Source organism: Ammodytes marinus (assembly GCF_949987685.1).
Source record: "Ammodytes marinus genome assembly, chromosome: 23".
Taxonomy (NCBI): Eukaryota; Metazoa; Chordata; class Actinopteri; order Uranoscopiformes; family Ammodytidae; genus Ammodytes; species Ammodytes marinus.
Genome location: NC_137227.1, coordinates 20,316,084 through 20,340,102, shown reverse-complemented (window position 1 = coordinate 20,340,102; position 24,019 = coordinate 20,316,084). Strand labels below are relative to the sequence as shown.

Sequence of the window (24,019 nt, the reverse complement as noted above, 5' to 3'; positions counted from 1 at the left end):
GTTGGGCAGTCAACATGGACACAAAATCAATGCCTGATTATATTCTATATTGTACCACTGATTTCATCCCGAAGACTTCTATGGTAACTTGATTTAAATGATACACTTCAAAATTCAGGAAACAACGTGAGGAGAAAATGAGAGATGCAGTTGTAGTAGTGTTTATTATCAAAATAACTTCACAATTTCAGACCCAACCGGAGTGATTTCACACACGGAAGGAATGATGGATAGTTATTAGAAATCAAAGGTATAGTCTAAATTATTTTTAATTGACTATACAGTAATTAAATTGTTAATCCAATTTGATACAACTATCCTTGTTTACAGCGTTCCTGGTCCAGGTCCCAGTAGTCACCGTTATAAGTTGATTTGGCAAAACACTTGGCGGCCTTCCTGTCACACTTGCAGAGGATCATCTGACATTTGTCGTTTGTTTCTGAGGAAGAGAAATTAGAGAGAAATGTCAACAACCATTTTTGAAAAATTTAAAAAAAACTGAAAGTAACAGTATTCATATAACTGCTATAAGTAACATTTATACCTACCAAATATTTTTTACTTTAAGACAAAAGCTATAACCATAATTATGGAAAAAAAAAAAACATAAACTGACATATTTCTGCGGCTTTGAGGAGCAAATGAATACGTGAGGATGACAATCCCTTTGTTTCAGTGTACTCACTGGAGCAGATGGCCTTTTTCTTTTCCTTGTCACAGGTGTAGACATAGGACATAATGTAAGGGACAGCGTACTTCCCAAAGTAACTATCGCACTTTGGGTTTTTCTGAACCTTGCCATAACACTCATCGTGCACTTGGCAGCACCTACGGGTGAAGACAAACAAACAAGACAGACTTTAAAACAGACTGGATCATTTGTTTAAGTCGTCTGAGTATGAAGCAGAGTGAGTAAATCCTCACCTGTCCAGATCATCCACAGGGTTGCCCTTGCCTCCATAGCCACAGTAGCAGCCGTAGTCGGTATAGGCATAAGGATTGCTATTGGGCATGTTACACAGTATAATATTAGCAAAGTCTAAGACCGACCGCTTCAACAGGTCTTGAGAATTAGGGTCTGAAAAACAACAAGCAAGCACATGCATAATTCTGTTTGTACTTCAGTAGAACAGTTGTCTGTTCACAGCCACAGGGTGTATCAATGATGTGCTTTAATCAAGTTGTACTCACCAGGAATGGGGTCTGCAGTCACAGAGTGGTCTAAAACACATCAAGCAGCACAATCAGTATTCCAGTAGAAGAAATATCTATTCACATCTACAGTGTGTTCAGATGAAGTGCAGTAGTACTCACCAACAGAGAGGACTACGGCCAAGAGAAGCAGCGCCTTGAGGGTCTTCATCCTGTGAGTTAGACGGCCAGTCAGGGAATGCTCTCACTCTAACATCAGGCCCTCTTTATACATCAACTTTGGCTGGACATGAATGGCAATTCAACTCTTATCAAGGTTGTCTCTTATTCCAGACTACAAGTCCTATCAGTCAGTCAGACAGAACAAGAGAGGAGGCATTATCACTACATTTGAATATCTTCTCCTTGCTCTCCAGGCAGAACAAGCGACAGGCTACTCTTTTGAGGGAGGATGTCAGTGGTATAAGTATAGTGGTACTGTATGTGTGTGTACGTGTTTATATGTGGTTAAATACCAGTCTGTTGTTGTGGTGTGCGTGTGGATGGTTTGGGGTAGTGTGTTTCTCCAGGAGCCTGACGGCTTGGGGGAAAAAACTGTTTGTCATCCTCTGGGTTTTGGCCCTTAGGCTTCGGTACCGCCTCCCTGACGGCAGTAGCTCAAACAGTTTCTGGTCTGGGTGGCTGGGGTCCCCAATGATTCGGAGGGCCTTCTTAACACACCGGGCCTTGTAGGTTTCCTGGATGGAGGGAAGTTCATATCCGCTGATCCTCTCAGCTCTTGGGCAGTGCAGTTCCTGTACCAGGCAGTGATGCATCCAGTCAATATGCTCTCTGTTGTGCCTCTGAAGAAGGCCCCCAGGATCTTGGGCCTCACGCAGACACTTTTCCAGCCGCCACAGCATGATGCTGCCACCACCATGGTTCAAGTTGGGGACGGTGTGTTCAGGGAAATGTGTAGTGTTAGTTTTTCGCCACACATTGCATTTTGCATTCAGGCCAAATATGTCAAGTTCGGACTCATCTGACAGCTGTGTCACCCGCATGGCTTGTGGCAAGGGTTGGAGGAAGGTGCTCTGGTCACATGAGACCAAACTTGAAGTTTTATGCAAAATGCTGTGTTGCGGAAAACTAGCACTGCACATCACCCTGAACACACCATCACCACCATGAAACAACGTGGGTGTATATTGTACATCCTGATCATCTGATGCTGACATTTTGCTCTGTTGTGTGGCGCCCTCTAGTGTTACAAAAGTGGCGCATAACAATTTGAATTGATTATGTGAAGATTTATTTAGCTTTCTTCTTATTAGATATTAAACTGTTCTGTCTTTGCTGGACATGTGTAAATCCTCAGAAAAGATACCAAATACTGATTTTCTACAGTAGTCTTTGAGGTGGTCTTGTTTTATTATGTTTATTTGGGGTGAGGACATGAGACATAGTGATTTTACATTTATTCTTAGTTAGAAATGAACAGGACTCTGGAATTAACGTCTGACAAAAAATATTTTTGACATTTAACAAAAAATATTATATTATTAAATTAAAAAATTCTCACATTTTTACCTCATAATTCAGATTTAAGATGTTACAGTTAATCTTCTAGAACTTCATATTTTACTCATAGCTTTGTTTTTGAACATCTTTTAATGGGGGCTACTATGGACAAAAGCAATTGACTTATGCTCACTTTCCTATAATAATATTTAAAGTCAGCTGACATACTGTACAAACATGTTGAAAACAATCTGATCCCATTTCTTGATTTAAAAAAAATTTATAAAATGTAATCCTTAACTCATATTTGTATTGCAAGGAAAAACATATTACATTGTTATGAACTGATATTAAAACTCATTAGGTTTTCTTCTACAAGATCTGTGCGTGTTCAATTCGAAGCGGGTGTCTCTTCTTTTGCAACAAATGACAAACAGGCTGTCAGCTATGAAGAATAAAATATTAACAATTTGGCATTTCATCTCTGGCTGGCTGATATTCAAGCCAACCACAAAACGTCTTTATAGTATGATGCTCATCTGTAACTTAACGGGGGAATGTTTGCATGTCCACATACTTTACACTAGATTAGACCTGCAGAGAAAAACGTAGACCATAGTATCTTCTATTCTAACGTGAACTGAGTTTATACCCTTGATTTTTCAGTAAACAACAAAGGAACTTAAGGAAGTAAAAATTAGATGCAGTTGTAATATTGTTTATTATCAGATCACAATTTCAAACCCAACAGGAATAATTTGGTACATGGAAGGAATGATGGACAGTTATTAGTCATCAATATTACACTGTATTCCCATACACAAACTATGACACTGATCTGTGTTAATTCAATTTGATACAACTGTCCTTATTCACAGAGGCTCTGGTCAATGTCCCAGTTGTCATCGTTATAAGGTGTGTTGGCAAAACACTCTGCGGCCACCCTGTCACACTCACAGAGGAAGTTCTGACATTCGTCGTTTGTTTCCTCTGAGGAAGATAAAGTAGAGAGCACTGTCAACAACCAATTTCATAACATTAAAGAAACTGAAAAGAGCATTGTTTGATTGTAACAGTAACAGTTTTTCTTATCAACATTTATATCTAAAAATCTATTTTAATGTGTTTCTCACCCGTGTTACATTTACAATGAGTCAACAGCTCAAACTAGTGTGATGGAAAAGTGCTTAAAGGGCGTAATAGCGCAGTTTTCATGAACAAATTAAAAAGTGTATAAGATCAAGTGACCAAGAAAATCCATTTATTTTGGTGTACTCACTGGAACAGGTGGCCTTTTTCTTTTCCTCATCACAGGTGAAGTCATAGAATGACCAGTAAGTATCGTAGTCCTTGCACTTAGGGTCCTTCTGGACATCGCCATAACACTCATCGTGCACTTGGCAGCAACTACGTTTAAAGAAAGACAAACAATACTTATAAAACAGACTGGATAATTTTCAAGTTATCCGAGTATGAAGCAGAGTGAGTAAATCCTCACCTGTCCAGATCATCCACAGGTGTGCCGGAGCCTCCAAGTCCACAGTAGCAGCCGTAGTTGGTATAGTCATAAGGATTGCCGTTGGGCATGTTACACAGTATAATATTAGAAAAGTCTAAGACCGACCGCTTCAACAGCTCAAGAGAATTGGAGTCTGAAACAAAACAATCACAGTCAGAATTCTGTTTGTCTACCAGTAAAAGATATGTCACTTCATAGCCAGTGTGTACAGATTAACTGCTGCTTCCATCAAGTTGTACTCACCAGGAATGGGGTCTGCAGTCACAGAGTGGTCTAAAACACATCAAGCAGCACAATCAGTATTCCAGTAGAAGATATGTCTATTCACATCTACAGTGTGTTCAGATGAACTGCAGTGGTACTCACCAACAGAGAGGACTACGGCCAAGAGAAGCAGCGCCTTGAGGGTCTTCATCCTGTGAGTTAGACGGCCAGTCAGGGAATACTCTCACTCTAACATCAGGCCCTCTTTAAACATCAACTTTGGCTGGACATGAATGGTAATTCAACTCTTATCGAGGCTTGTCCACCAGAACTCCTATCAGTCAGTCAGACAGGACAAGAGAGGAGGAATAATTGTAACCATTTTTACAACAGTTTAGCTGGACAAAGGTCGACCTGGGTACAATCGTATCCATTGAGTATTTTGAATATTCACCTCAAGGCAAGGGCACTAAAGTGGAGGATGTTAACCGTCAGGCTGCACAAGCAAATGGGAATGTTGGGCCAAGCCCAGAGCTAACCCATCGAAGGCCTCTCAGCTGAACAGACAAGTATGTGGGTCTGAATGAAGAGGAGACTTTTCTTGGGTCTCTAAATTACACCAACGGCACAGAAGGGTTTAATTTGGAGGGGGAACACCTTGGAAGCCTATGGAAGGGTTGTGGGCCTATCATACCATCCCCCTAACCCCCCCCCCCCAAAACACTCACATACACGCACATACAAACACACACACACACACACACACATCAACACGGCTCCTACTTGGATACCCCTTGAATGATAACATCATCCACACTCACAACTCAAGTGCAAATCAAACCAGACTCTTTGAAGAGACCGCTGACTAAATATTGCACCGCTGTTCAATTGTCCCTCCAGTTTCAGAAGTATGGCCCCCCCAGGCGAACAGCTTTCAATCTATGTGCCTTGCTCAAAGGGCAGGTTGGCATTTATTTTAATTTTAAGGAGATTAGTGTTAGACACTTCCCCCTCTTGGATAATTCTGGGATTCGAACCAACAGCAGGTCCAGTCACCGATGGACCAGCTGGACTAAGACCTTTATGATGGACAAAACATCACCATCTGAGAATGTAAATCGAATTTGATCAAGATATTTTAATAATGATATGATCTTACATCTGACCGTTTCAAATGTGAAATTAGTCAATCCATAATTTCAAGCATGAAAGTGTTACATTGTCAAACAAATGTGGAAGCTTTTGCACCTCTTTATCTGCTGTCGTTCTAGTAAGAATTATATTGTCCATATTTGCATCTCATTTGTATTGAAGGTGTATTCAAATGCACTCAGCACACAGTTCAATCTTTGTTCACCTGCAGAACTTTGATCCTAAATGGCAAACCGTTTTTTTATGTTTTATAAAGTTTACATGCAGCTGTGTTGTAGTTCATCGTCAATTTCGCCACTCACACTCCGCTTTGTGTCTTTCATTTATCCACAGCTCAATTAAAGGTCTTGGATGTCAGAGCACCCTGGTGGCAGTAGAGTGCACGCATCGCACTAAGACTTAAGTCCTTGTCATAGCGGTCCTGGATCCTTTATTGCATATCTCCCCATTTCATCTCTGTCTCTACACACTGCCAAGTAAAGCATTAAAAAATGCCCTAAAAATCATCTTAAAAAGGTGGCTGGAGCAATCTGGTTCTCTTGGAGAAAGGTGAGTTTGAAAGTAATCCCTTTCAGAACTGAAGGGTTTTTTTCCTAAAATTTTAGTTTTCCAACTGCAGTAGTACAGTGCCAGATCTGTAAAACGTCTTGTAGGCTCTCAACACATGATCAGCAGCAGACTGGGTTTGCATCTGCATTAGACTGATGGTGCAGTCACAGGGCACTGCTGCACTCCCTGTTTGTCATGTGAGTTTGGCCTCTGAGCTTCAGTATCAGCTGTAGAATGACCAGGTCCTTTGAGGTCCAGATTCTCTCTCTGGCACTTTCCGGGTTCCAGACTACTGACTTCCATTTCCAAAGGTTCATTTTGAAGCAATTGTTCTAGATGACCGTTTGCTTTATTCTCCAGAAGCGCTTCGTCCCGCCCATAAGTCTCATCTGTGAAAGAAAAGTGGTTAATGTGGCTACTAGCAGATCTTACTCGAGTACTCCAAGAGTAATTATATAGCAGGAACCACTGACACTGACACAATCTAAAAATTAATTACCCTTGCTGGAAGTCTTTCTCATGCACCAATATCTCGGTCCTGGTGAAGCAACGAAAGATGAGCAGTATAGACGGATGCATAAACCAACCATTGTGTGTGGTGATATTTGTTATATGCAGAAGCTAAAGGACTTACCATATGTGTAAATCAGCATCATCAAAGCCAGGATGCTTATAACCACAAACACTATGAGCGATGTAGTCAGTGCAGAATTTGAATATTTCAGAGAAGCTATTTCCTCTTCTGCATCTGAAAAATACAAAAACAATTATTAGAGGACAGAGGTTAACTTACAGTCTGTTGATCAACTTGAAAAATGTGACTGTATATCAAGCAGATTTTCCGTACTTGTCTAGTCCCTATCAGTTGATTATTCATGGTTTTAACACCCTAGGGATATTTTTTTTAGGTGCACAACAGTGCAAACAATTCATATTGTTTTGATAAAGTTCAGCATCTACACAACAGATTAACATACTTTAAAAATTGTGGAGATCCCGGTGGCTCACCTGGTAGAGTGTGTACCACTAAATCCATATCCTTGTCTCAGTCCATGTTCAACTCTGGCCTAGGACCTTTGCTGAATGCCCCCCCACCCCCACCCCCCATTTGCACTCCGCACTGAGCTACCACGTGAAGTGCCACTGTGACTGAAAAGACTAGTTTGCTACTTTTATAATGTTTATAGAAGGGAAAGTTCTACGGTTTAGCAAACATTTATTTGCTGTTTGTTTACTAATACGCTGACAGTTAGTAATGTTTACAACAAATTAATAAAAGCCTGTTAGCATGGTCATGAAAGAAACTGAGAGACTTACTTGAGAAAGTATAATTCATCGCCCTGGATTGTCTTATGTCCTGTTGCCAGACTGTACACGTGTAAACGATGTTGGCTCTAATCTCCGCTGTGATTTTGCTACAGACGGAGTAGAATTCACCATCATGCTCTGTGTTACAGTCTTGAGAGTAGATGATATTTCCCTCACTGTCCATCCACTCCATCTCAGGCTTTGGATACCACTTCTTAGCATCGCACCTAAGGACTGCTCTAGCTCCTTCAGTTCTCTCCTGAGAGATCAATGGCTCAGACACAGCACCTAAGGATGAGGAAGAGAAATCGGTTTGACAATTCAAATGTGTCATTATAACATAATAAAAACATTGTAGAGGTTTTCCATACGCTTACCAACAAGGACTTGGATAAAGGTCTCCAACTCTGAGGGAATCAATTTGCACGTGTATGTGCCTTTGTCAGAAAGTCGAAGTTCGCTCAGTTTTAACGACATGTTGCCGTTCTTTAGTTCTTGTTGGAACAAAATTGTCCTATAATTGAAGGCTTTGTTTTGCTCCTCGTACAACATTCGCCCTTGACAGAAAATATAGACATAACTGGGGCTCAGGTCGGATCTGGTCCACTCCACTGTCTTCTCTTCTGTGACTCTCTCTGCAGGCTGCAGCTTGCAAGGCAGGATGACATAGTGACCAACTAATCCTACGACTGGCTCTGATGATCCGATCAGCTGAGGCCCACCTAGAAAAGAGAAAATAAAACATTTAGGTAAATGACCTGTCAATATACACCCAAGATTTGTCGAAACATGTCAGTCAGGACCAAAGTGGACGGACTTGAAGGTCTTCACATTGCCAGTCCCTAAAGCCAATCCCTGCTAACATGGATGCAGCATGTGCAGGGACAGGGACGGTGTCATGCAGGGACACTCACTGGCCATGTTCCCCCCAAATGTGCGGTTGTGGCCCCCCAACACTTTGAGTTAAATGATATTTAAATCAATATGCCTACAGGGAGGTAGTGGTGCTGGTGCCGGAGCAAACCTAAACGGCAATATTTTTTTTCTAAATGAGGAAAATAGAATAATTTCAGTTTGCAGATTTCGGTTGAAATTCGTATAGCCTTCACATTAGTAAGAACTTCAAGATTTGATCATCATTAAAGTTAATGTCACGCTATAGAGACAATAACACAAACACAGCGGTCATTAGACATGTCAGGTGGCTTGATTCATTCAAATCGTCAACTAATGCAATGATTAACTAGGAAGAAAACACCCCATCTTAAAGTTAATGTGATAAAGAGCCCTGCCACTTGTGTCATAGTTGTTGTGTCCTTGGCAAGACACTTAACCCACCTTGCCTCTAGTGAATGTCGATAGTTAGCCTGCTATCGGTGTATGAATGTGTGTGTGAATGGTAACGTGGGAAAGGAAAACATGTCTCCCTTGTAAAAGAGTCTCCGGTCTCAATGGGATTTACCTGTATAAATAAAGGTTTAAAAAAAAAAAAAAAAGGGATCCTCTGGCTTTTACAACCTGTGAGTTAAAGTCCAAAAACACTCCTTGGTTTGAGAGCCAGGAAAGTCTTTCACTTTGTAAAGTTTCGGACAAAATCCCTTTCATCTGATATAACTACATTTTACACGTACGGAATACAGCTGGTTTAATCCTTTAACCCAAATCACGATCTGCCTCTGAGTGTGTCACCAGGTGAACTTATCATTTCAACAAGATGTGTCCCAAACCTGGTGAGCAGAAACTTCTCTGAATCTTTTGAGTGTTAAAAATAAAGATTTCACATGATCTCTACGACCTGTTAAATCTGTTACCGCACCACTTGAGATCAATCTAAACTGTCTAGTTGTCACACTGAAATTGATTACTATTTCCTGAGTTTTTTTCACAAGTTATTTCTTTCGTAGAGACAATGTCGTGTCTGTGGTTTTCCAAAAAACAATACTGTATCAGCACTCTTTTTGTCTTTTTAATTAGCTGTATAGGACACACAGGGCTGTAGAAACAACAGAAGAAGCTTGACTTGAACCATCTGGCAAATGCTCACAGAAACAAATGTTTAGAACTTTAAATATACCTTTTTAAATTATTATGTTTAACTAACAATAGAATGAGGAAAAATCTCCAACATCCAAACATGCCCTTATCAATCCACCACGAGGTGAAGCTTGAATATCAATCTAAGGCAAGAAAAGTTTTGAAGAATATAGACTGAGTCGCTCATGAAACAAGAGCTCTCTGTCCTTACCTTTAACAGCAGAAAGGAAATGTGTTAACAAGATGAATCCAGTGCAGCTGAACTTTGCTTTTAAAGTCATCTTGTAACTCTCTTTGTGACTGGTGGCTAATAATCAAAACCAAATCAAAATCTCAGAAATACCACTCCCGTGAAGAGTACGCACTTATTCAATCACATTCCCACGTATAATGTATCTGGTTTCTGTTTCAAGATGAGGGTTGGACCAGCTGTTTGTCAAAAAGATAAGACGGCTGTAGTAGGTGTCATAAAATAAGATATTTTTATTTGACCCTTTGAACGAAAATTCCCCTCTGACTCAATGAGTCAATGATTAAGCACTCTTTTGCATGACATCACAAGACAACATCTGAAATTGCCATGACATTTTCCTTTGGAAGTTTCAGATTTTCTTCTGTGAATGCTAAATTCCTAACTCAAAGTAGTAAAGCATTGTGTTAATATCTATCTCTGTAATCTCCTGAGTCCTTGTAGATTCAAAGAAATCCTCAATCAACAGCTTGACTAGTGTCTCTGAAAACTACAACTATACTGCCCAGCCTTTATACCCAAATGTGTGTTGGGCAATATTTTTGAGGATTAAATGTCTACTGCTACTGTAGGGTAGTACGTTACCAGACTTAAACTATACATGTCATATCAGCTTTTGGTACTTCCAGTGTATGATTTATCTTCCGTCTTTTCCTTACAGATTATCTTTCTGCTTTGAGAAATCAAAGACTGGATTTGGATTCAATAAAGTCATGTCATTGTGGAGGAGATGTGCAAGTGTGCAAACAGGAGTCATTTTGCATGTACAAAAACAGATGTAGATAGCTGATGACAAAGGTTAACCTTAAAGGTCTTTTATGGTACGTTGGTACGTGCAAAGACACACCTACACAGAAGGGAGTCCAGAATAATGCAAATACAAATAGACTGTTTCATTGAGGTTGTAACTACGGCAAACTGACTTTATTGTCAGAAAAGTCCGCTTGTGGCCCTCATCATAAAAGACACTTCAGAGAATATTTAAATAAGATGGACATGAAACCTCACATTGACAAAATGTTGCACCTATGACTTGATGGGCTGATTGTACGTTTATGTATTTGAGTAGTTGTCTCTTTTATTTCCTTTTAGGCCTTAAGGTTTGCAATATCAAGTCATTTCTGCTGCCGCCAAGTGGCAAAACAAGTCATTACATCTGTACAGAGGAATTTAAGTGGTAGCTTGCTTCAAAGAGCCATAAGGTAATTTAAAGCATTTGCGATGGCTTTACTAATTGCTACTTAACAACAAAATAGTTATGAATATCACTTGTTCAGAAAAGGGTTTACAATCCTACAAGCAAATAATTATTGAGCCATTATGATTGCTCAGTTAATCATGGCATTCATCTTAAAAGACCTGTGCTGTAATGACATGTTAATATGTCCTCTAATGGAAGTTTAGTTTTAGTTTCAGATTTGTTTTTTGCTTCACCAAAGTGGAAACATTTCACCCACAGCTTCTTTGAAAACAGGTAGAGTGGAGTGGTCTTTTCCAGGAAGCCAGCCTACAGCTTACAGATGCATCTCTCTCTCTCTCTCTCTCTCTCTCTCTCTCTCTCTCTCTCTCTCTCTCTCTCTCTCTCTCTCTCTCTCTCTGTGTGTGTCTCTCGCTCTCTGTGTGTCTCTCTCTCTCTATCTATATCTGTCCCTCTGTCTGCCTCTCTCTATCTCTCTCTTTCTCTCTCTGTCTCGCTCTATCTATCTCTCACTCTCTCTCTCTCTATCTCTGTGTTTCTGTGTGTGTGTGTCTCTCTCTCTCTCTCTCTCTCTCTCTCTCTCTCTCTCTCTCTCTCTCTCTCATATATTGTATGATGTATTACCACCCTTAAACTGAAGCTTGTGCACACAGAGGAAGTGGTGAGCAGACCCTGTCAAAAATCAGCCATTTGACATTCAGTAGAAACCAGAAAGGATGGACATTACTCTGTTATTCCTTAGTGTTTGTGAGTAACTTTGATTTGCAAATGATATCACAAAAATAATCTTATCGGCGAAAAACTCAACAGATATAATTTGATGTGCTAAATATTGTCTTTTCAATATCTCTGTTTGTGTTTGTGTTTTTTTTTTAGGTGTGTTTCATACGCTTGCCTCATCGGATACCGAAAAGGAAGGTATGTAACTCTCACTTTTCGGCAATTTTAGTATAAACCTTGTCACATATTATGACTTTTATTCGACTTTTATGTCCTAGAAATGGATTAAATGCAAAATTACCCACCTGATTCCAGTGTATTGTGAAGATCTTGATGCACTTGTACCACAATTGTATTAGATCATGTATATTATTATTATCAAGGTAGTTATTAAATGTGGAGTCAGAGATTCTTCAGAATGCTTGTTGTCAAAATTAATGAATATCTCCTCACGATCTGCTACCTGTCCATACTTTGTGTGTGCTGTCTAGTGTTAATACACAGCCTAGGCTCTGTAAATGGGCATGTTGCAGCTACAGTGGGCTCCTTTGTTTGCAGAGCTTTGTTTCGATTTTGACAACGAGCGTTCTCCAGAATCCCTGACTCCACCTTTAACTTTCAGAAAACCAAATTAATGTCTGTGGCAAACTATATACTGCATTTAACACAAATGACCAAAATTAAGTTTTATAGAAATCTAAATTTTAAGACTTAATACGAGACCAAACAAGTTGATGTGCTCGAGGTTTTAATCATGTTGAACTCATTCTAAAAAAAAAACTCTTTGTAAGTTTTTCCTCCTGCGGTCTTGAGTCTAGAGTTGACTACCGGCAGATCCAAAAAAACAAATTAATGTATAGGGTGATGTCATCTTGGACATACTACCACTGCATTTAACACAAATTCCCCAAATAGACAAAACAATTTTTAATTAAATGTCCCACGAGGGCAAATTTGTTCACAGCTAAAAACACACGACAATACAAGACAATGTACACAAAACACAACAGTATGTACACAAGCCTGAGGAGACATTAAGTGCCGAGATATAAAAATCAAAATAAATAAATGCCAAACAACTTGATATGGTGGAGGTTTTTCATGTTGTTCTCATTCTTAAAAACTCATTCTCTTTGTTTGTTTGTCCTCCTGCAGTCTTGAGTCTAGAGTTGTCTCCCAGTGTGTCTCAGTTCCTGGTGTATTCCCACGTGACCCTGAGCTGTGTGTAGCTCGCAACATGGCTGTTTACAGAGCCTAAACTTTGTATTAACACCAGATTATTTTTCAGCGTGCATACAGGAGTACAGTGTTGATTTGACAACAGTCTTTCTCCAGATGTAAAATTGGAATCAAATACTACCACTGCATTTAACATAAATTCCAAAAATAAAAAATATCATAAATGTAAATTTACTCATAAAGAGACCAAACAAGTTGATGCGCAACACATTTTAATCATGTTGAACTCATTCTAAATATATATTTGTTTTTCCTCCTGCAGTCTTGAGTCTAGAGTTGTCTCCCAGTGTGTCTCAGTTCCTGGTGTATTCCCACGTGACCCTGAGCTGTGTGGTGCGTGTGGGGCGCGGCGTGCTGAAGAGAAACACCACGACCAGAGGAACCGAGTCCTGCTCCTACGGCTGGGGAAGTGTGAACGGGTCCACATGTGTCATCACCACCATGTATCCCTCTGACTCCGGGGTCTACTGGTGTGAGGCGCCATCAGGGAAACTCAGCCAGACGGTGGACATCAAAGTTACAGGTAAATGGTAAATGGACTTGACTTATATAGCGCTTTTTAGCCGATTTTCTCAGCCAAGGTCTGGGTAAAAGAATGATGGACGGACAGAGAGAGACCGAGTTAAAAGGAGGATGGAGGGAATTCCCTGTTGCATGCAGCAGCAACAGTCAATCACACACACACACACACACACACACACGCTTTTTAGCCGATTTTTATCAGCCCCAAAGCGCTTTACAATTCTTACCACATTCACCCATTCATACACACACTCATACACCGATAACAGTAGCTGCCATGCAAGGGGCCCTCTGAACCATCGGGAGCAATTTGGGCTACAGGTATAGTTAATAATAGTGGAATAATAATTTATAGGATTTATATAGCACTTTTCTAGACACTCAGACACTTTACAAGTTAAGATTTTGGGTGATTTCTGTCTTGTATATGTTGCTAATTTTATCTGTTGTGTTTTTTAATAATATATAATAAATAATACTGTCATAATCAATAGTTAGCCTGCTATCGGTGTATGAATGTGTGTGTGAATGGTAACGTGGGAAAGGAAAACAGGTCTCCCTTGAAAAAGAGTCTCCGGTCTCAATGGGATTTACCTGTATAAATAAAGGTTAAAAAAAAAAAAAAAAAAAAAATTGGGGGGGGGGGGGGGGCTGTTTTGGCCGACATAGTCACAATTCATCAAATCACAGGTTTTAGTGATTGCTATTATGACTTCATGCTACAGTGCCTTACGTTTTCATATGAATAAATGTTGGTTACATGCAAGCCATCGCCAAACGAGTTGACACAAAGTTGATAAAGCCTATCAGCTCCACAGAACTCTCTCTGTATGTCTCAGTATGACAGCGTTTACTAACTGGTGTCGTTTTATTACATAATGCGTTGTTACATTGGTTTGGTTTCAGTTGGTGTGGGCTGGTGTGAAGCCGGTCAGTAGAACTGAGCTGATAACACCCACAACATGACTTCCTGTAAACACTCTGATGCTCTTTGTTTGAGGCCTTAAAGCAACAACAGTCAACCACAGAATTCTGCACAAGTGTAAAAGTGTTAATGAGAAAGTATTCAGATGGTTAAAACAGGTTGTTATTAGCTTTAAAAGTGCTGGAAGGGGAATTTTGTTTATTGTGTTTTATGGACTCACTTATTTATTTATTTATTTATTATTATTTTATTTTTTTAATTTTTTTTTTAGAAGGGACAGCGCACATTGATAAACATGAGCACCAAAGTTCAACATGTTAATATTCTAGCTGTTTTTAGAAGACAGTTAGCTTAGCTTGTTTTTCCTAACAAGCTAAGCTAACTGTCTGTAGCTCTGTATGAATATAAGAGTGATATGTAAACAGACCATATCGTTTTCTGCCATACTAACTAGCATGCTGTCTTGGAACACATGGCAGGATGCTGTGTTGGCTTTCGTGTTGACTTAAAGGTGGGATCAGTGATTCTGGAGAACGCTTGTTGTCAAAATCACTTTTTGTCAAAATCAGTGAATCTCTCCTTATGATCCACTACCTGTCCGTACTGTACGTAGGCCACGTTGTTAACATACCAGTTTACAGAGCCTAGGCTATGTATTAAACCATTTCTTTTTACATGACTACTTTTGACAAGAGTTCACCAGAATTGCTGACGCCACCTTTAAGTCAACCCTTCATTCCTGCAAAACGCCATGACATTGCCTTCAACACAAGATATATTTAAATAGACACCACTGCTTGCTTTCATCATAGTCTTGAGTTGTCAAAATAATGTTTATGAACCTTTATAATTATTGTTGTTTCTTCTTACGTCTATTTGTATGATGTGTCATACTTGCTTTTTTATTTTTTTTAATCTTTTTTGTTCAAAATTAAAGGCCTACTTCACCAGTGGGAATGTCACAACTGGGCAAACTGTAGGGTGAGACAGTGAGACCATAAAACACTCTTTCTGCCTTTTCTCAGGCTAGGATGAACCGATTTCTAAAATATTTGCACATTTATACTACATAGGATCTCAGAGTTCAATACACCTTCATATTCCCACCGGTGAAGCAGGCCTTTAAAGACAAAATGAAATGTGTGTCTGTCCCTCAGTTGGTCCGGTGCTTCTGGAGTCTCCTGTGCTTCCTGTGATGGAGGGAGACAATGTGACAATGATCTGCAGAGACAAGACAACGTCCCCAAAGATCTCAGCTGATTTCTACAAAGATGGCTTCCTCATCGTGGGCAGTTCTACAGGAGAAATGACCATCCACAGTGTTTCTAAATCTGACGAAGGATTCTACAAGTGCAGCATCTCTGGGGCTGGAGAATCACCAGAGAACAGGCTGACTGTCACAGCTGAGGAAGACCGCAAGCACATCACAGGTCAAATTAATATATTTTTCTATATTTGACACACATAACTGCTTCTTTTTCAGCCCTGGAAAAAAAAATAAGAAACTATTCCACACCATCAGTATCTCTGGTTTTACTATTTTATGTGTTTGAGTAAAATATACTGTATATTTGTTTTATTCTGTAGACTACTGACAACATTTCTCCCAAATTCTAATATAGTTATGAGTCATTAAAGGTGGAGTCAGTGATTCTGGAGAACGCTTGTTGTCAAAATCACTTTTTGTCACAATCAGTGAATATCTTTTCCTCACGTTCCGCTTACTGTCAGTACCGTGTGTGCACTGGAAATAAACTGGTGTTAATACACAGCCTAGGCTCTGTAAACTGTGATATAACAATCGGATCATGAGGAGATATTCACCGATTTTGACAACAAGCATTCTCCAGAATCACTGACTCTACCTTAAATGGGTTACAGTTCTACAGTTCTTTATGGTCTCACTGTCTAACCCTACATTGTCCCATGTCTGACTTCACACATGGTAAAATGTAGGGTTAGGATTAACAGGACAGCTGGGCCAAGGGAATACTGAGGGAAGACTGAGGGAAGAAAAACCTAATTCGTTATATTATAATAGCGATTTTATAATGATAGAACGCCGGTTCCGTATGATTGAAGTATTCCTTTAACGTGTTTAATCTCCCCACAGTGTTGGAGCCAGCGACTATCGATCCCATTACTCCTGGAGAAGACCCTGAAGCCCCCAGCCCTCCTGTGATGTCATACTTCTGGCCGGTTCGTCACATGGTCGTTGGGATTCCTTACATCCTGACCACCGTCTTACTGGGGCTCATATACAGAGACAAGAGGCGAGGTGAGGGGAACTAGTGCTCACTTATTATACAGGAAGATTTAGTGATTTTTGGACCGAAAGCAAACACAGGCATGGGGCCCTCCACATCCCATGTTCTTCTCTCTTTTTAAATCCTTATTTTTCATCTAATTCAAATTCCACCTCAACCCTAACCCTGAGACAAACATGAGTTAAACATTTTGATTCCATTTTAGCTCATGGCTTTTTAGAAACAGAAATGAATGAGCTAAAAAGTAACAAAAAACAATCAACAAAAAATTGTATCCTAAAAATCTTAACCATATGTTTATAAGAGTTTTTATGAGGCCCCTTAGTAGCTTGAGGCCAAAGGGATTTAGCTAAACCTACCTTTGACTAATCATAGTAAGACCACCTCTGATGATCAGTCTGTATTTGTAGATCTCTTAAATTTGTTCATGTTTCTTTTCCTCCTGGTTCAGCATCTCAGCGGGTTTCAGAGGACAGAAGACACCGTGTCATCATGGACGTGGAATAGACGAGATATTAAATATGTTAAATATTGTAGTGTTTATGTAGCCAACTGTATGTCCGTTTAACGTGTACAGTATCTGCATCATATTGACCTTGCTTTTCAGTTTTTTCTATATTGATTTCAATATTTTCACAGAGCAGTTGCTCCATCTATTGTCGCTCTACACTTTCTGTTACATGTTGCATTAATGGTGGACGGTTTTCAAATAGTTTATTGCATTTTTTTTAAATTACTTTATTTTTGGGGGTTTCTTTTTAAAGAACACAAACATGCAACACACAAACAAAAGACAAAACAAAACAACCAACTAACATGGCGTACTCTACTTTACAGGTTATATTAAACTAAAGGTAAATGTTAAGCAGAAAATAAAAAGTCAACGAGGTGTCATGTAGGTCCCTTCAGTACTGTTATATAGTCCAGGAAAGGCTGACATATCTGTTTACATTTAAGTATAAATCTCATAACGGATTTTCTCCATATACATACAGAACTCAGTTTATTGCATTTTTAATAAAGTATTATATTTTCATAAACATAAAGCCTATTTCGTCATTTTTGTCACACTGGCAACATCAACATTTTTCACACAAGCTGTAACTGTAATCATCTGGATCTTTCCACGTGGACGAAAGCTTCCGTTTCCCAGCCGTCCGTGAACGCACCATTAGCCCCATTAATGAGCTGTCCGCGGTGCTGAAACCCTGACCGCCCCCCCCCCCCCTGCCCCCCCAATCTCCCCCTCTGTACATGTTCGATGCTTGCGTCTCTTGCCGTCACATAAACGTTTGATCATCTAAATCTTAATACATTTTTAATAAACAAAAAAAATCTAATTTGCCAGGGTTATTAATCCCTTGTTGCTGTAAAGACCGTTTGTTCTGTCTAGCACTTTGGTGTTGTGAGGTGTACTACACTTTCAATCCACTACGTGGTGCTAACAGAGTTTTTATAAACCTTTTTTAAGCATGATGAACTACTACATTATTATGTTGGCATCTTTCTCATTGTATTGAAAATTTCATTTTTTTTTCATTTAACTTTTATTTATCCTCGAGAGACCAATTGAGGGGTGACCCTCATTTACAATGATGTCGAATTTAAAGCAAATTCAAAGGAAAAACAACAATACATAAACAATATTCAATGCAAAAACATCAAATACACAACAACAGGTGAAGAGAAAAAAACAATTTAAACATTTACATAGTGGTGAAGAGTGGCAGCAATTAAAATTAAATGGGTGAAAGTACAATATAGTCTAATTAAAACAGTTACAGGTAGAGTTTGGCAGATTTAAGATAGTTTGTTTAAATTGGTTAAAAGATATGAAGGTATTTAGTTTAATTTGTTGCTGTAAGTTGTTCCAGGAGTCGGGGGCACTGAAGCTAAAAGCTGTCTTTCCCAGCTCAGACCGGGCTTGTGGGACATAAAGCATAAGCATGTCAGTGGAGCGGGTCTGATAAAGCCCATCTGAAATTTGCAGCATTTCTGTTAAATAACGAGGAAGCTTCCCGGTCAAGGCTTTGTAAATAAAAATGTGCCAATGTGCGTCACGTCTCTCTTTAAGGGAGGACCACCCAAACTTTTCATATAAAAGACAATGGTGTGTGTCATAAGCATCTCCTGTGATGAACCTTAAAGCAGAGGGAAAAACAGAGTCCAGGAGTTTAAGACATGAATGTGATGCATGCCGGTAAGCCACATCACCGTAATCAAGGACAGACATGAAAACTGCCTCAATAATCCTTTTCCTACTAAATAAAGGGAAGGTGGTTTTGTTCCTATAAAAATAGCCAATTTTTTGTCGTAGTCGACAAACAAGATTTTTTATATGAAAATTAAAAGTGAGTTTATCATCTAACCAGATGCCGAGATATTTGTACTCTGTGACTCTTTCAATTAAAAATCCATTCTTTGTAATAACAAATATAAAAATATAAATATAAAAAATAACCTGGCTACAGTTGTTCAAAAAGTTTAATCTAGATAAGAAGGACCCAGATTTGGAAAGCAATATAGGATTGGATCCCGGTGTCCAGAAAAACTTTTCAATATTCCTAAAACCAGATTACCAGATCACTAATGGGGCTACATGTCAATATATAGGCTACTAGCTCTTTAAATAACAGGTAGAAATAGCTGAAAATGCATTTATTTAAAGAGAAAAAAATAATGCAAACATCTTCCATTTTGAATGTCATTTAAAATAGCTGACCCACAATTTGCAGCCCAATGTTGAGTTTATGCACTTTATTGCATAATAGTGCTAAATATGAATAAATGTATTCAAACAACTTGATCCAAATGTATTATTTGACCAGTTCTAAAGGTGTATTCAATTTTGTTCCGAAATCCATCTTCAGCTGGGATCCAGATATTTGAGATCCAAGTTTTGAACAAAATGATTTGATCCAATATCGACAGATTACTTCTAAATTAAAGCTGCAGTTGAGAGTTTCAGCCGTTGGGATCCCAACGGCTGTTTTCCCAACGCTACCTGCTGTAGCTCCTCCCTCCGAACGACAGCTATGCACGTTCATGTGAATTCAGTTACATTGACAGGAGACAAACACCATGTCCGATTCCGAGGTGATTAAACATTAGTAATGATAACTACATACGTACATATTGAGCATACATTTTAATCACTGACATACCATGTATGTTAGCTTAAAATCATTGTAAGTGTGCTGGTAGGCCTAACAAAAGTAGCTGTAACAGCCAGGCAAGATAGCAAACTAATTGTAACAGAGCGGAGAGGTGTGCGTGTGTGTATCTCCTGCTCTGACCGCAGCTAGGGGGGGGGGGGGGGGGGGCTGCTGCGCGAGGAGCGGGCTGCCTGTCAGTGCTCCCGCTGCTCGTTGAGAAGAGGTGATACTTGCTTTGGCGAAAAAAGTCACCAATAACACCAGAAGAAAAAGCTAGATTTGTTGCTTGTCGCTGTTTTGAAAAAAAAGGGCAGAGGAAGGGGACGAGGTCGCGGTCGGAGAGGTCTTGATGTGATAGGGCAAGAAGACATGGCCGGTGTACTTTTTTTCGAGCTCTCTCCGTCTCCCTTTTAGCAGTTAACTTTTCAATATTCGTCTTTCCTCGTTTTTTTGCTGTCTTAGCGGTGTTAGTTGTTGGTATCCGGGGAATGGTAAATTGAGGGTTCGTTTGTGAAGACATTGCCACTCGCTGTCCGCCGTAGTAGCCTTGTACCAAACAGTAGGCTAGTGTCAGACTGCTAGGGTCGTGAACGCTCACGCAACTGACGCATCAACGTCGTTGCCAAGGTCCCACAGCCAATAAGAACGGAGAATCTGACCTCGCTCTGATTGGTCAAAATTAACATGAGCGGTGGCAATTTTGGGGGGCAGCACACAGAGGCAGGGGGGAGCAAAGTGATAAAAAAATATTTTCAGACCACTTCACCTACATATAGCTGAATGGCTATTATGACAGTTTTGCCAAATATTACAGTGAAAAAACTATCAACTGCAGCTTTAACTGGGCCTGGTGGTTTTTAAGGTCCATTTCAAGTCAATATTGACATGTTGATCACAAACTGGATTAAGATGTAGCTGTGGATTTTTTTTGAGCATTGATTATCTGCGCGGGTACCTTTTTTAGAAATGACAAATGCATTTTAATAATATACGAACCATGAGTGAGAGCGTGTGGAGTCTCACTTATGGTCAAAGCAGAGTACACAGGTTGTTCTGATGATTCATCTTCATCTGAAGGGGAGAAACCATTAGTGAGCAAGAAGCAGACATACAGGCAGAAAGAAAGATGAACTACCAGTAAAAGAGAATGTTAAAAATACTCATATTGACTGACTAAAGAGGCCACCTTACCTTCGCTCCTCTGTGGTTTTCTGCTGTGGCTTGTCTCGAGGCCCAAATTGACACCGGCATCTGCTGTGTCTAAAACAAAATAAGCGGTATGACGAGCTGAGTGGATGCAAAAATAACTAAGACATCTGCCCTGCTGCGTAGCACGTCTCAACCTCAACTGCCACTTTCAACAGAAGGCAGTGACACCAACGAACTCTTCAAATGTTTCTTTTTTTTCTCAGAGGTTAACCTAATTAAAGATGTTAAAAGTACCAATTATTTACCGAGTATATGTGCAAATAAAATGTACCAATAGTTAAGACAAACCTTAGCCATTACAGTATTGTTGTGTTAATCAAATCAGGTAAAAAGACAAGAAAAATGTAAAAAAGTATAAAGTCAAGTAAACCATTGTTCTCTCTCTTGTTTGTGACGACGACTGCATATGTCACACTGTCCTCAGTCTCCCAAGAGACTGAAATAAAATAATAATATGTTTTTAAAATATCTAAATGGCATTTAGATTATTACGAACACAGAAGCAGAAGACTGGCAGGTAGATAGGTAAACATGTATGGTACAACATACTTTATGCATATTTATTACAAAAAGTTTGTATAATTGAGAATACACTGAGAAATCTTAAATACAGTGGTATAAACTACAGCAACAAGTTTGTCTTCACATGTTTGATTGTCCTCGCCTGAATGTGAAGCTGCTTTTGGTGTTTTAGATGGCAAGCAGAGCACCACTGATCCATAGAAAAGCAGAAAAATAAACAGAAACAGGAAAACAAGTTTGAATGTTATATTTTACTATTTAAAGAATAGTGTACGATTTCTTAAACCTTCTGTGTACTGTTATTAGAAGAAGTTGCTTTTCTTTACCTCCGCGTTTTCTTAGATGAAGGAATCCTACCACAGCCAGCACCAGAACCACCATTAAAATGGTAAAAGCAACCCACAGCAAGATGAGGAAACGAAAGGGGTATGAGGGGGGATCAGAGTCATCAGAGCCCCCCTCTGATGACTCTGATCCCCACTCAGTCTCATCGGGGATGGGCTCTTTATGAGATGATCCAGAGGTAATGTTTGCTGTAACAACGCAAAGGACAAAGGATAGATTTCATTAATTGTTTAAATTGTAAATTGCCCCGTTGGTGGAATTTTGTGTATCTGGGGTCGCATTTTTGAGATAATTTTGGCTGTGATTGTCCCTTAGCCATAAAATTTGGTAAGAAGGTGTGTTTTACAATGAAGTTTTGATATTCTGAGTTTCATCCATTTCCACTTCATTTTGACTGTGTGAGATGTTTTTGTTACACTGGGACCGTTAACTACACGATTTGTACCATTGACTTCCATTATAACGACATTTTTTGACACCCCCCTTAAAATTAAAGTGAAAAATATTTTTGACTGTAATTTCCCATTTCTCTGTAGTAAACTTGATAGACTTATGTAAAAATAAGGTCAATAAAAAAATGCCCCATTTTAGCCCCCCCCCCCCCCCCCCCCCCCACTGACCTCTATGGTGACCATTTACAACAAATTGGCATCCTTTTATAATTCATGGCTGCAAACCAATAACAAAAATAAAAAAATACAATAAAATGGTTTTGATGTGTAGTTAGTGAACACCTCTTTTAGTCAGAATGGTTGAAGTGAAAAAATATTTTCCAGGAGTCAGTCTGTGTGAACTCAAATCACAGACACTGAAATCCTTGTGTAAAAAGATGCCATTTCGTAAACTCATAAAAAGCCATAAAACCAGTATTTTTGATTCCTTGGCAATGGCAAGATAAAATCTGAATTTATATATTTTTTTGCATTCATTTTGAAGGTAAGGCATCACATTTTAGGTTTTAACCCATTTCTAGTTGATTTATTCATTTCATATGGTCTCAAACCGAGGAACAAACATGCCAAATGACACAAACGAGGAAAGATTTGAAATTTTTCACACACACATGCACTTACACCTGCACACACACACACACACATGCACTTACACCTGCACTCACACACGAAAAAAAAAAAAAAAAGCTGTTCTTTTGTAGTTTTAGTGAGTTGTTTTCATCATAAAAACTCATATTTTGATAATAAAAGAGGTGATAAAATGGGTAAATTTTACTATTCTCTTTCATTTTACCCAATTGCATTGTGTTTTCTGCAGTAAAATGGGAAATCAGAGGCAAAAAAATTGTTTCACTTTAATTTAAAGGCGGGTTGCCAAAAAGTTTCGTTATAATGTCAGTCAATGGTAGAAATCTAACTTTTTTATTCAATCTGACATTATACAAAAAGTAATAATGCCCCAAATTCAATTTTCTCACCTAGTATTCAGATGGGTGAGCCGGTGATACTAATAATAATCAAAGTTAAAAAAAATATTTGAATATTGAATTTTAGTGTATTTTTCAATAAAGCGGTTGGTGGTATATGATCAAAACTGGCATCTAAAGGGTTAATTTTTAATTGTGATTAATTAAATCATGACATAGATTGAACAACAACCCCTTCATGAAAAATATGAAAGAGAAAATTGTGAAAAAATATTGATCTTTCATAAATTTAATGCAATTTAAAGGTCAAAATACACAAAATGTACTTAACGGTCCCAGTGTAACTTTTTTATTCAATCTGACATTATACAAAAAGTAATAATGCCCCAAATTAAATTTTCTCACCTAGTATTCAGATGGGTGAGCCGGTGATACTAATAATAATCAAAGTTAAAAAAATAAATTTAATATTGAATTTTAGTGTATTTTTCAATAAAGCGGTTGGTGGTATATGATCAAAACTGGCATCTAAAGGGTTGATTTTTAATTGTGATTAATTAAATCATGACATAGATTGAATAACAACCCCTTCATGAAAAAAATGAAAAAAAAATTGTGAAAAAATATTGATCTTTCATCATTTTAATGCAGTTTAAAGGTCAAAATACACAAAATGTACTTAACGGTCCCAGTGTAACTTTTTTTTAATAGGGCATAAGGGTTAAGAAAAAAAAAGTTTTAAAGAAGAGAGTTTCAAAACATAAATAAACAGCATGAAAAGCTGTAAATAAATAAATAAATTAAAGATATGCAACAGTTCACTGTGACTTAACTTGAACTTTCAGCCTTGAGTCTCATGAGAGGGCATCAA

General features: G+C 38.8%; 2 protein-coding genes across 2 annotated transcripts; one reads left to right on the top strand and one right to left on the bottom strand.

The window, feature by feature from the left end:
- Positions 1–3,520: 3,520 nt before the first annotated feature.
- Positions 3,521–4,586, bottom strand: LOC307269008 (neutral phospholipase A2 3-like; the record flags this gene model as incomplete). Its single annotated transcript, XM_080051829.1, has 5 exons — positions 3,521–3,642; positions 3,932–4,059; positions 4,151–4,304; positions 4,415–4,444; positions 4,538–4,586. The coding sequence occupies 5 exons, from the start codon at positions 4,584–4,586 to the stop codon at positions 3,521–3,523; spliced, it is 483 nt and encodes a 160-aa protein (XP_079907955.1).
- A 6,996-nt stretch (positions 4,587–11,582) lies between these two features.
- LOC307269007 (sialoadhesin-like) lies at positions 11,583–17,301 on the top strand (the record flags this gene model as incomplete). Its single annotated transcript, XM_080051828.1, has 6 exons — positions 11,583–11,613; positions 11,743–11,784; positions 13,088–13,348; positions 15,430–15,702; positions 16,386–16,550; positions 16,991–17,301. 6 exons carry the CDS (start codon positions 11,583–11,585, stop codon positions 17,044–17,046), a joined length of 828 nt encoding a protein of 275 aa, XP_079907954.1. The 3' UTR covers positions 17,047–17,301.
- Between the last annotated feature and the right edge of the window lie 6,718 nt (positions 17,302–24,019).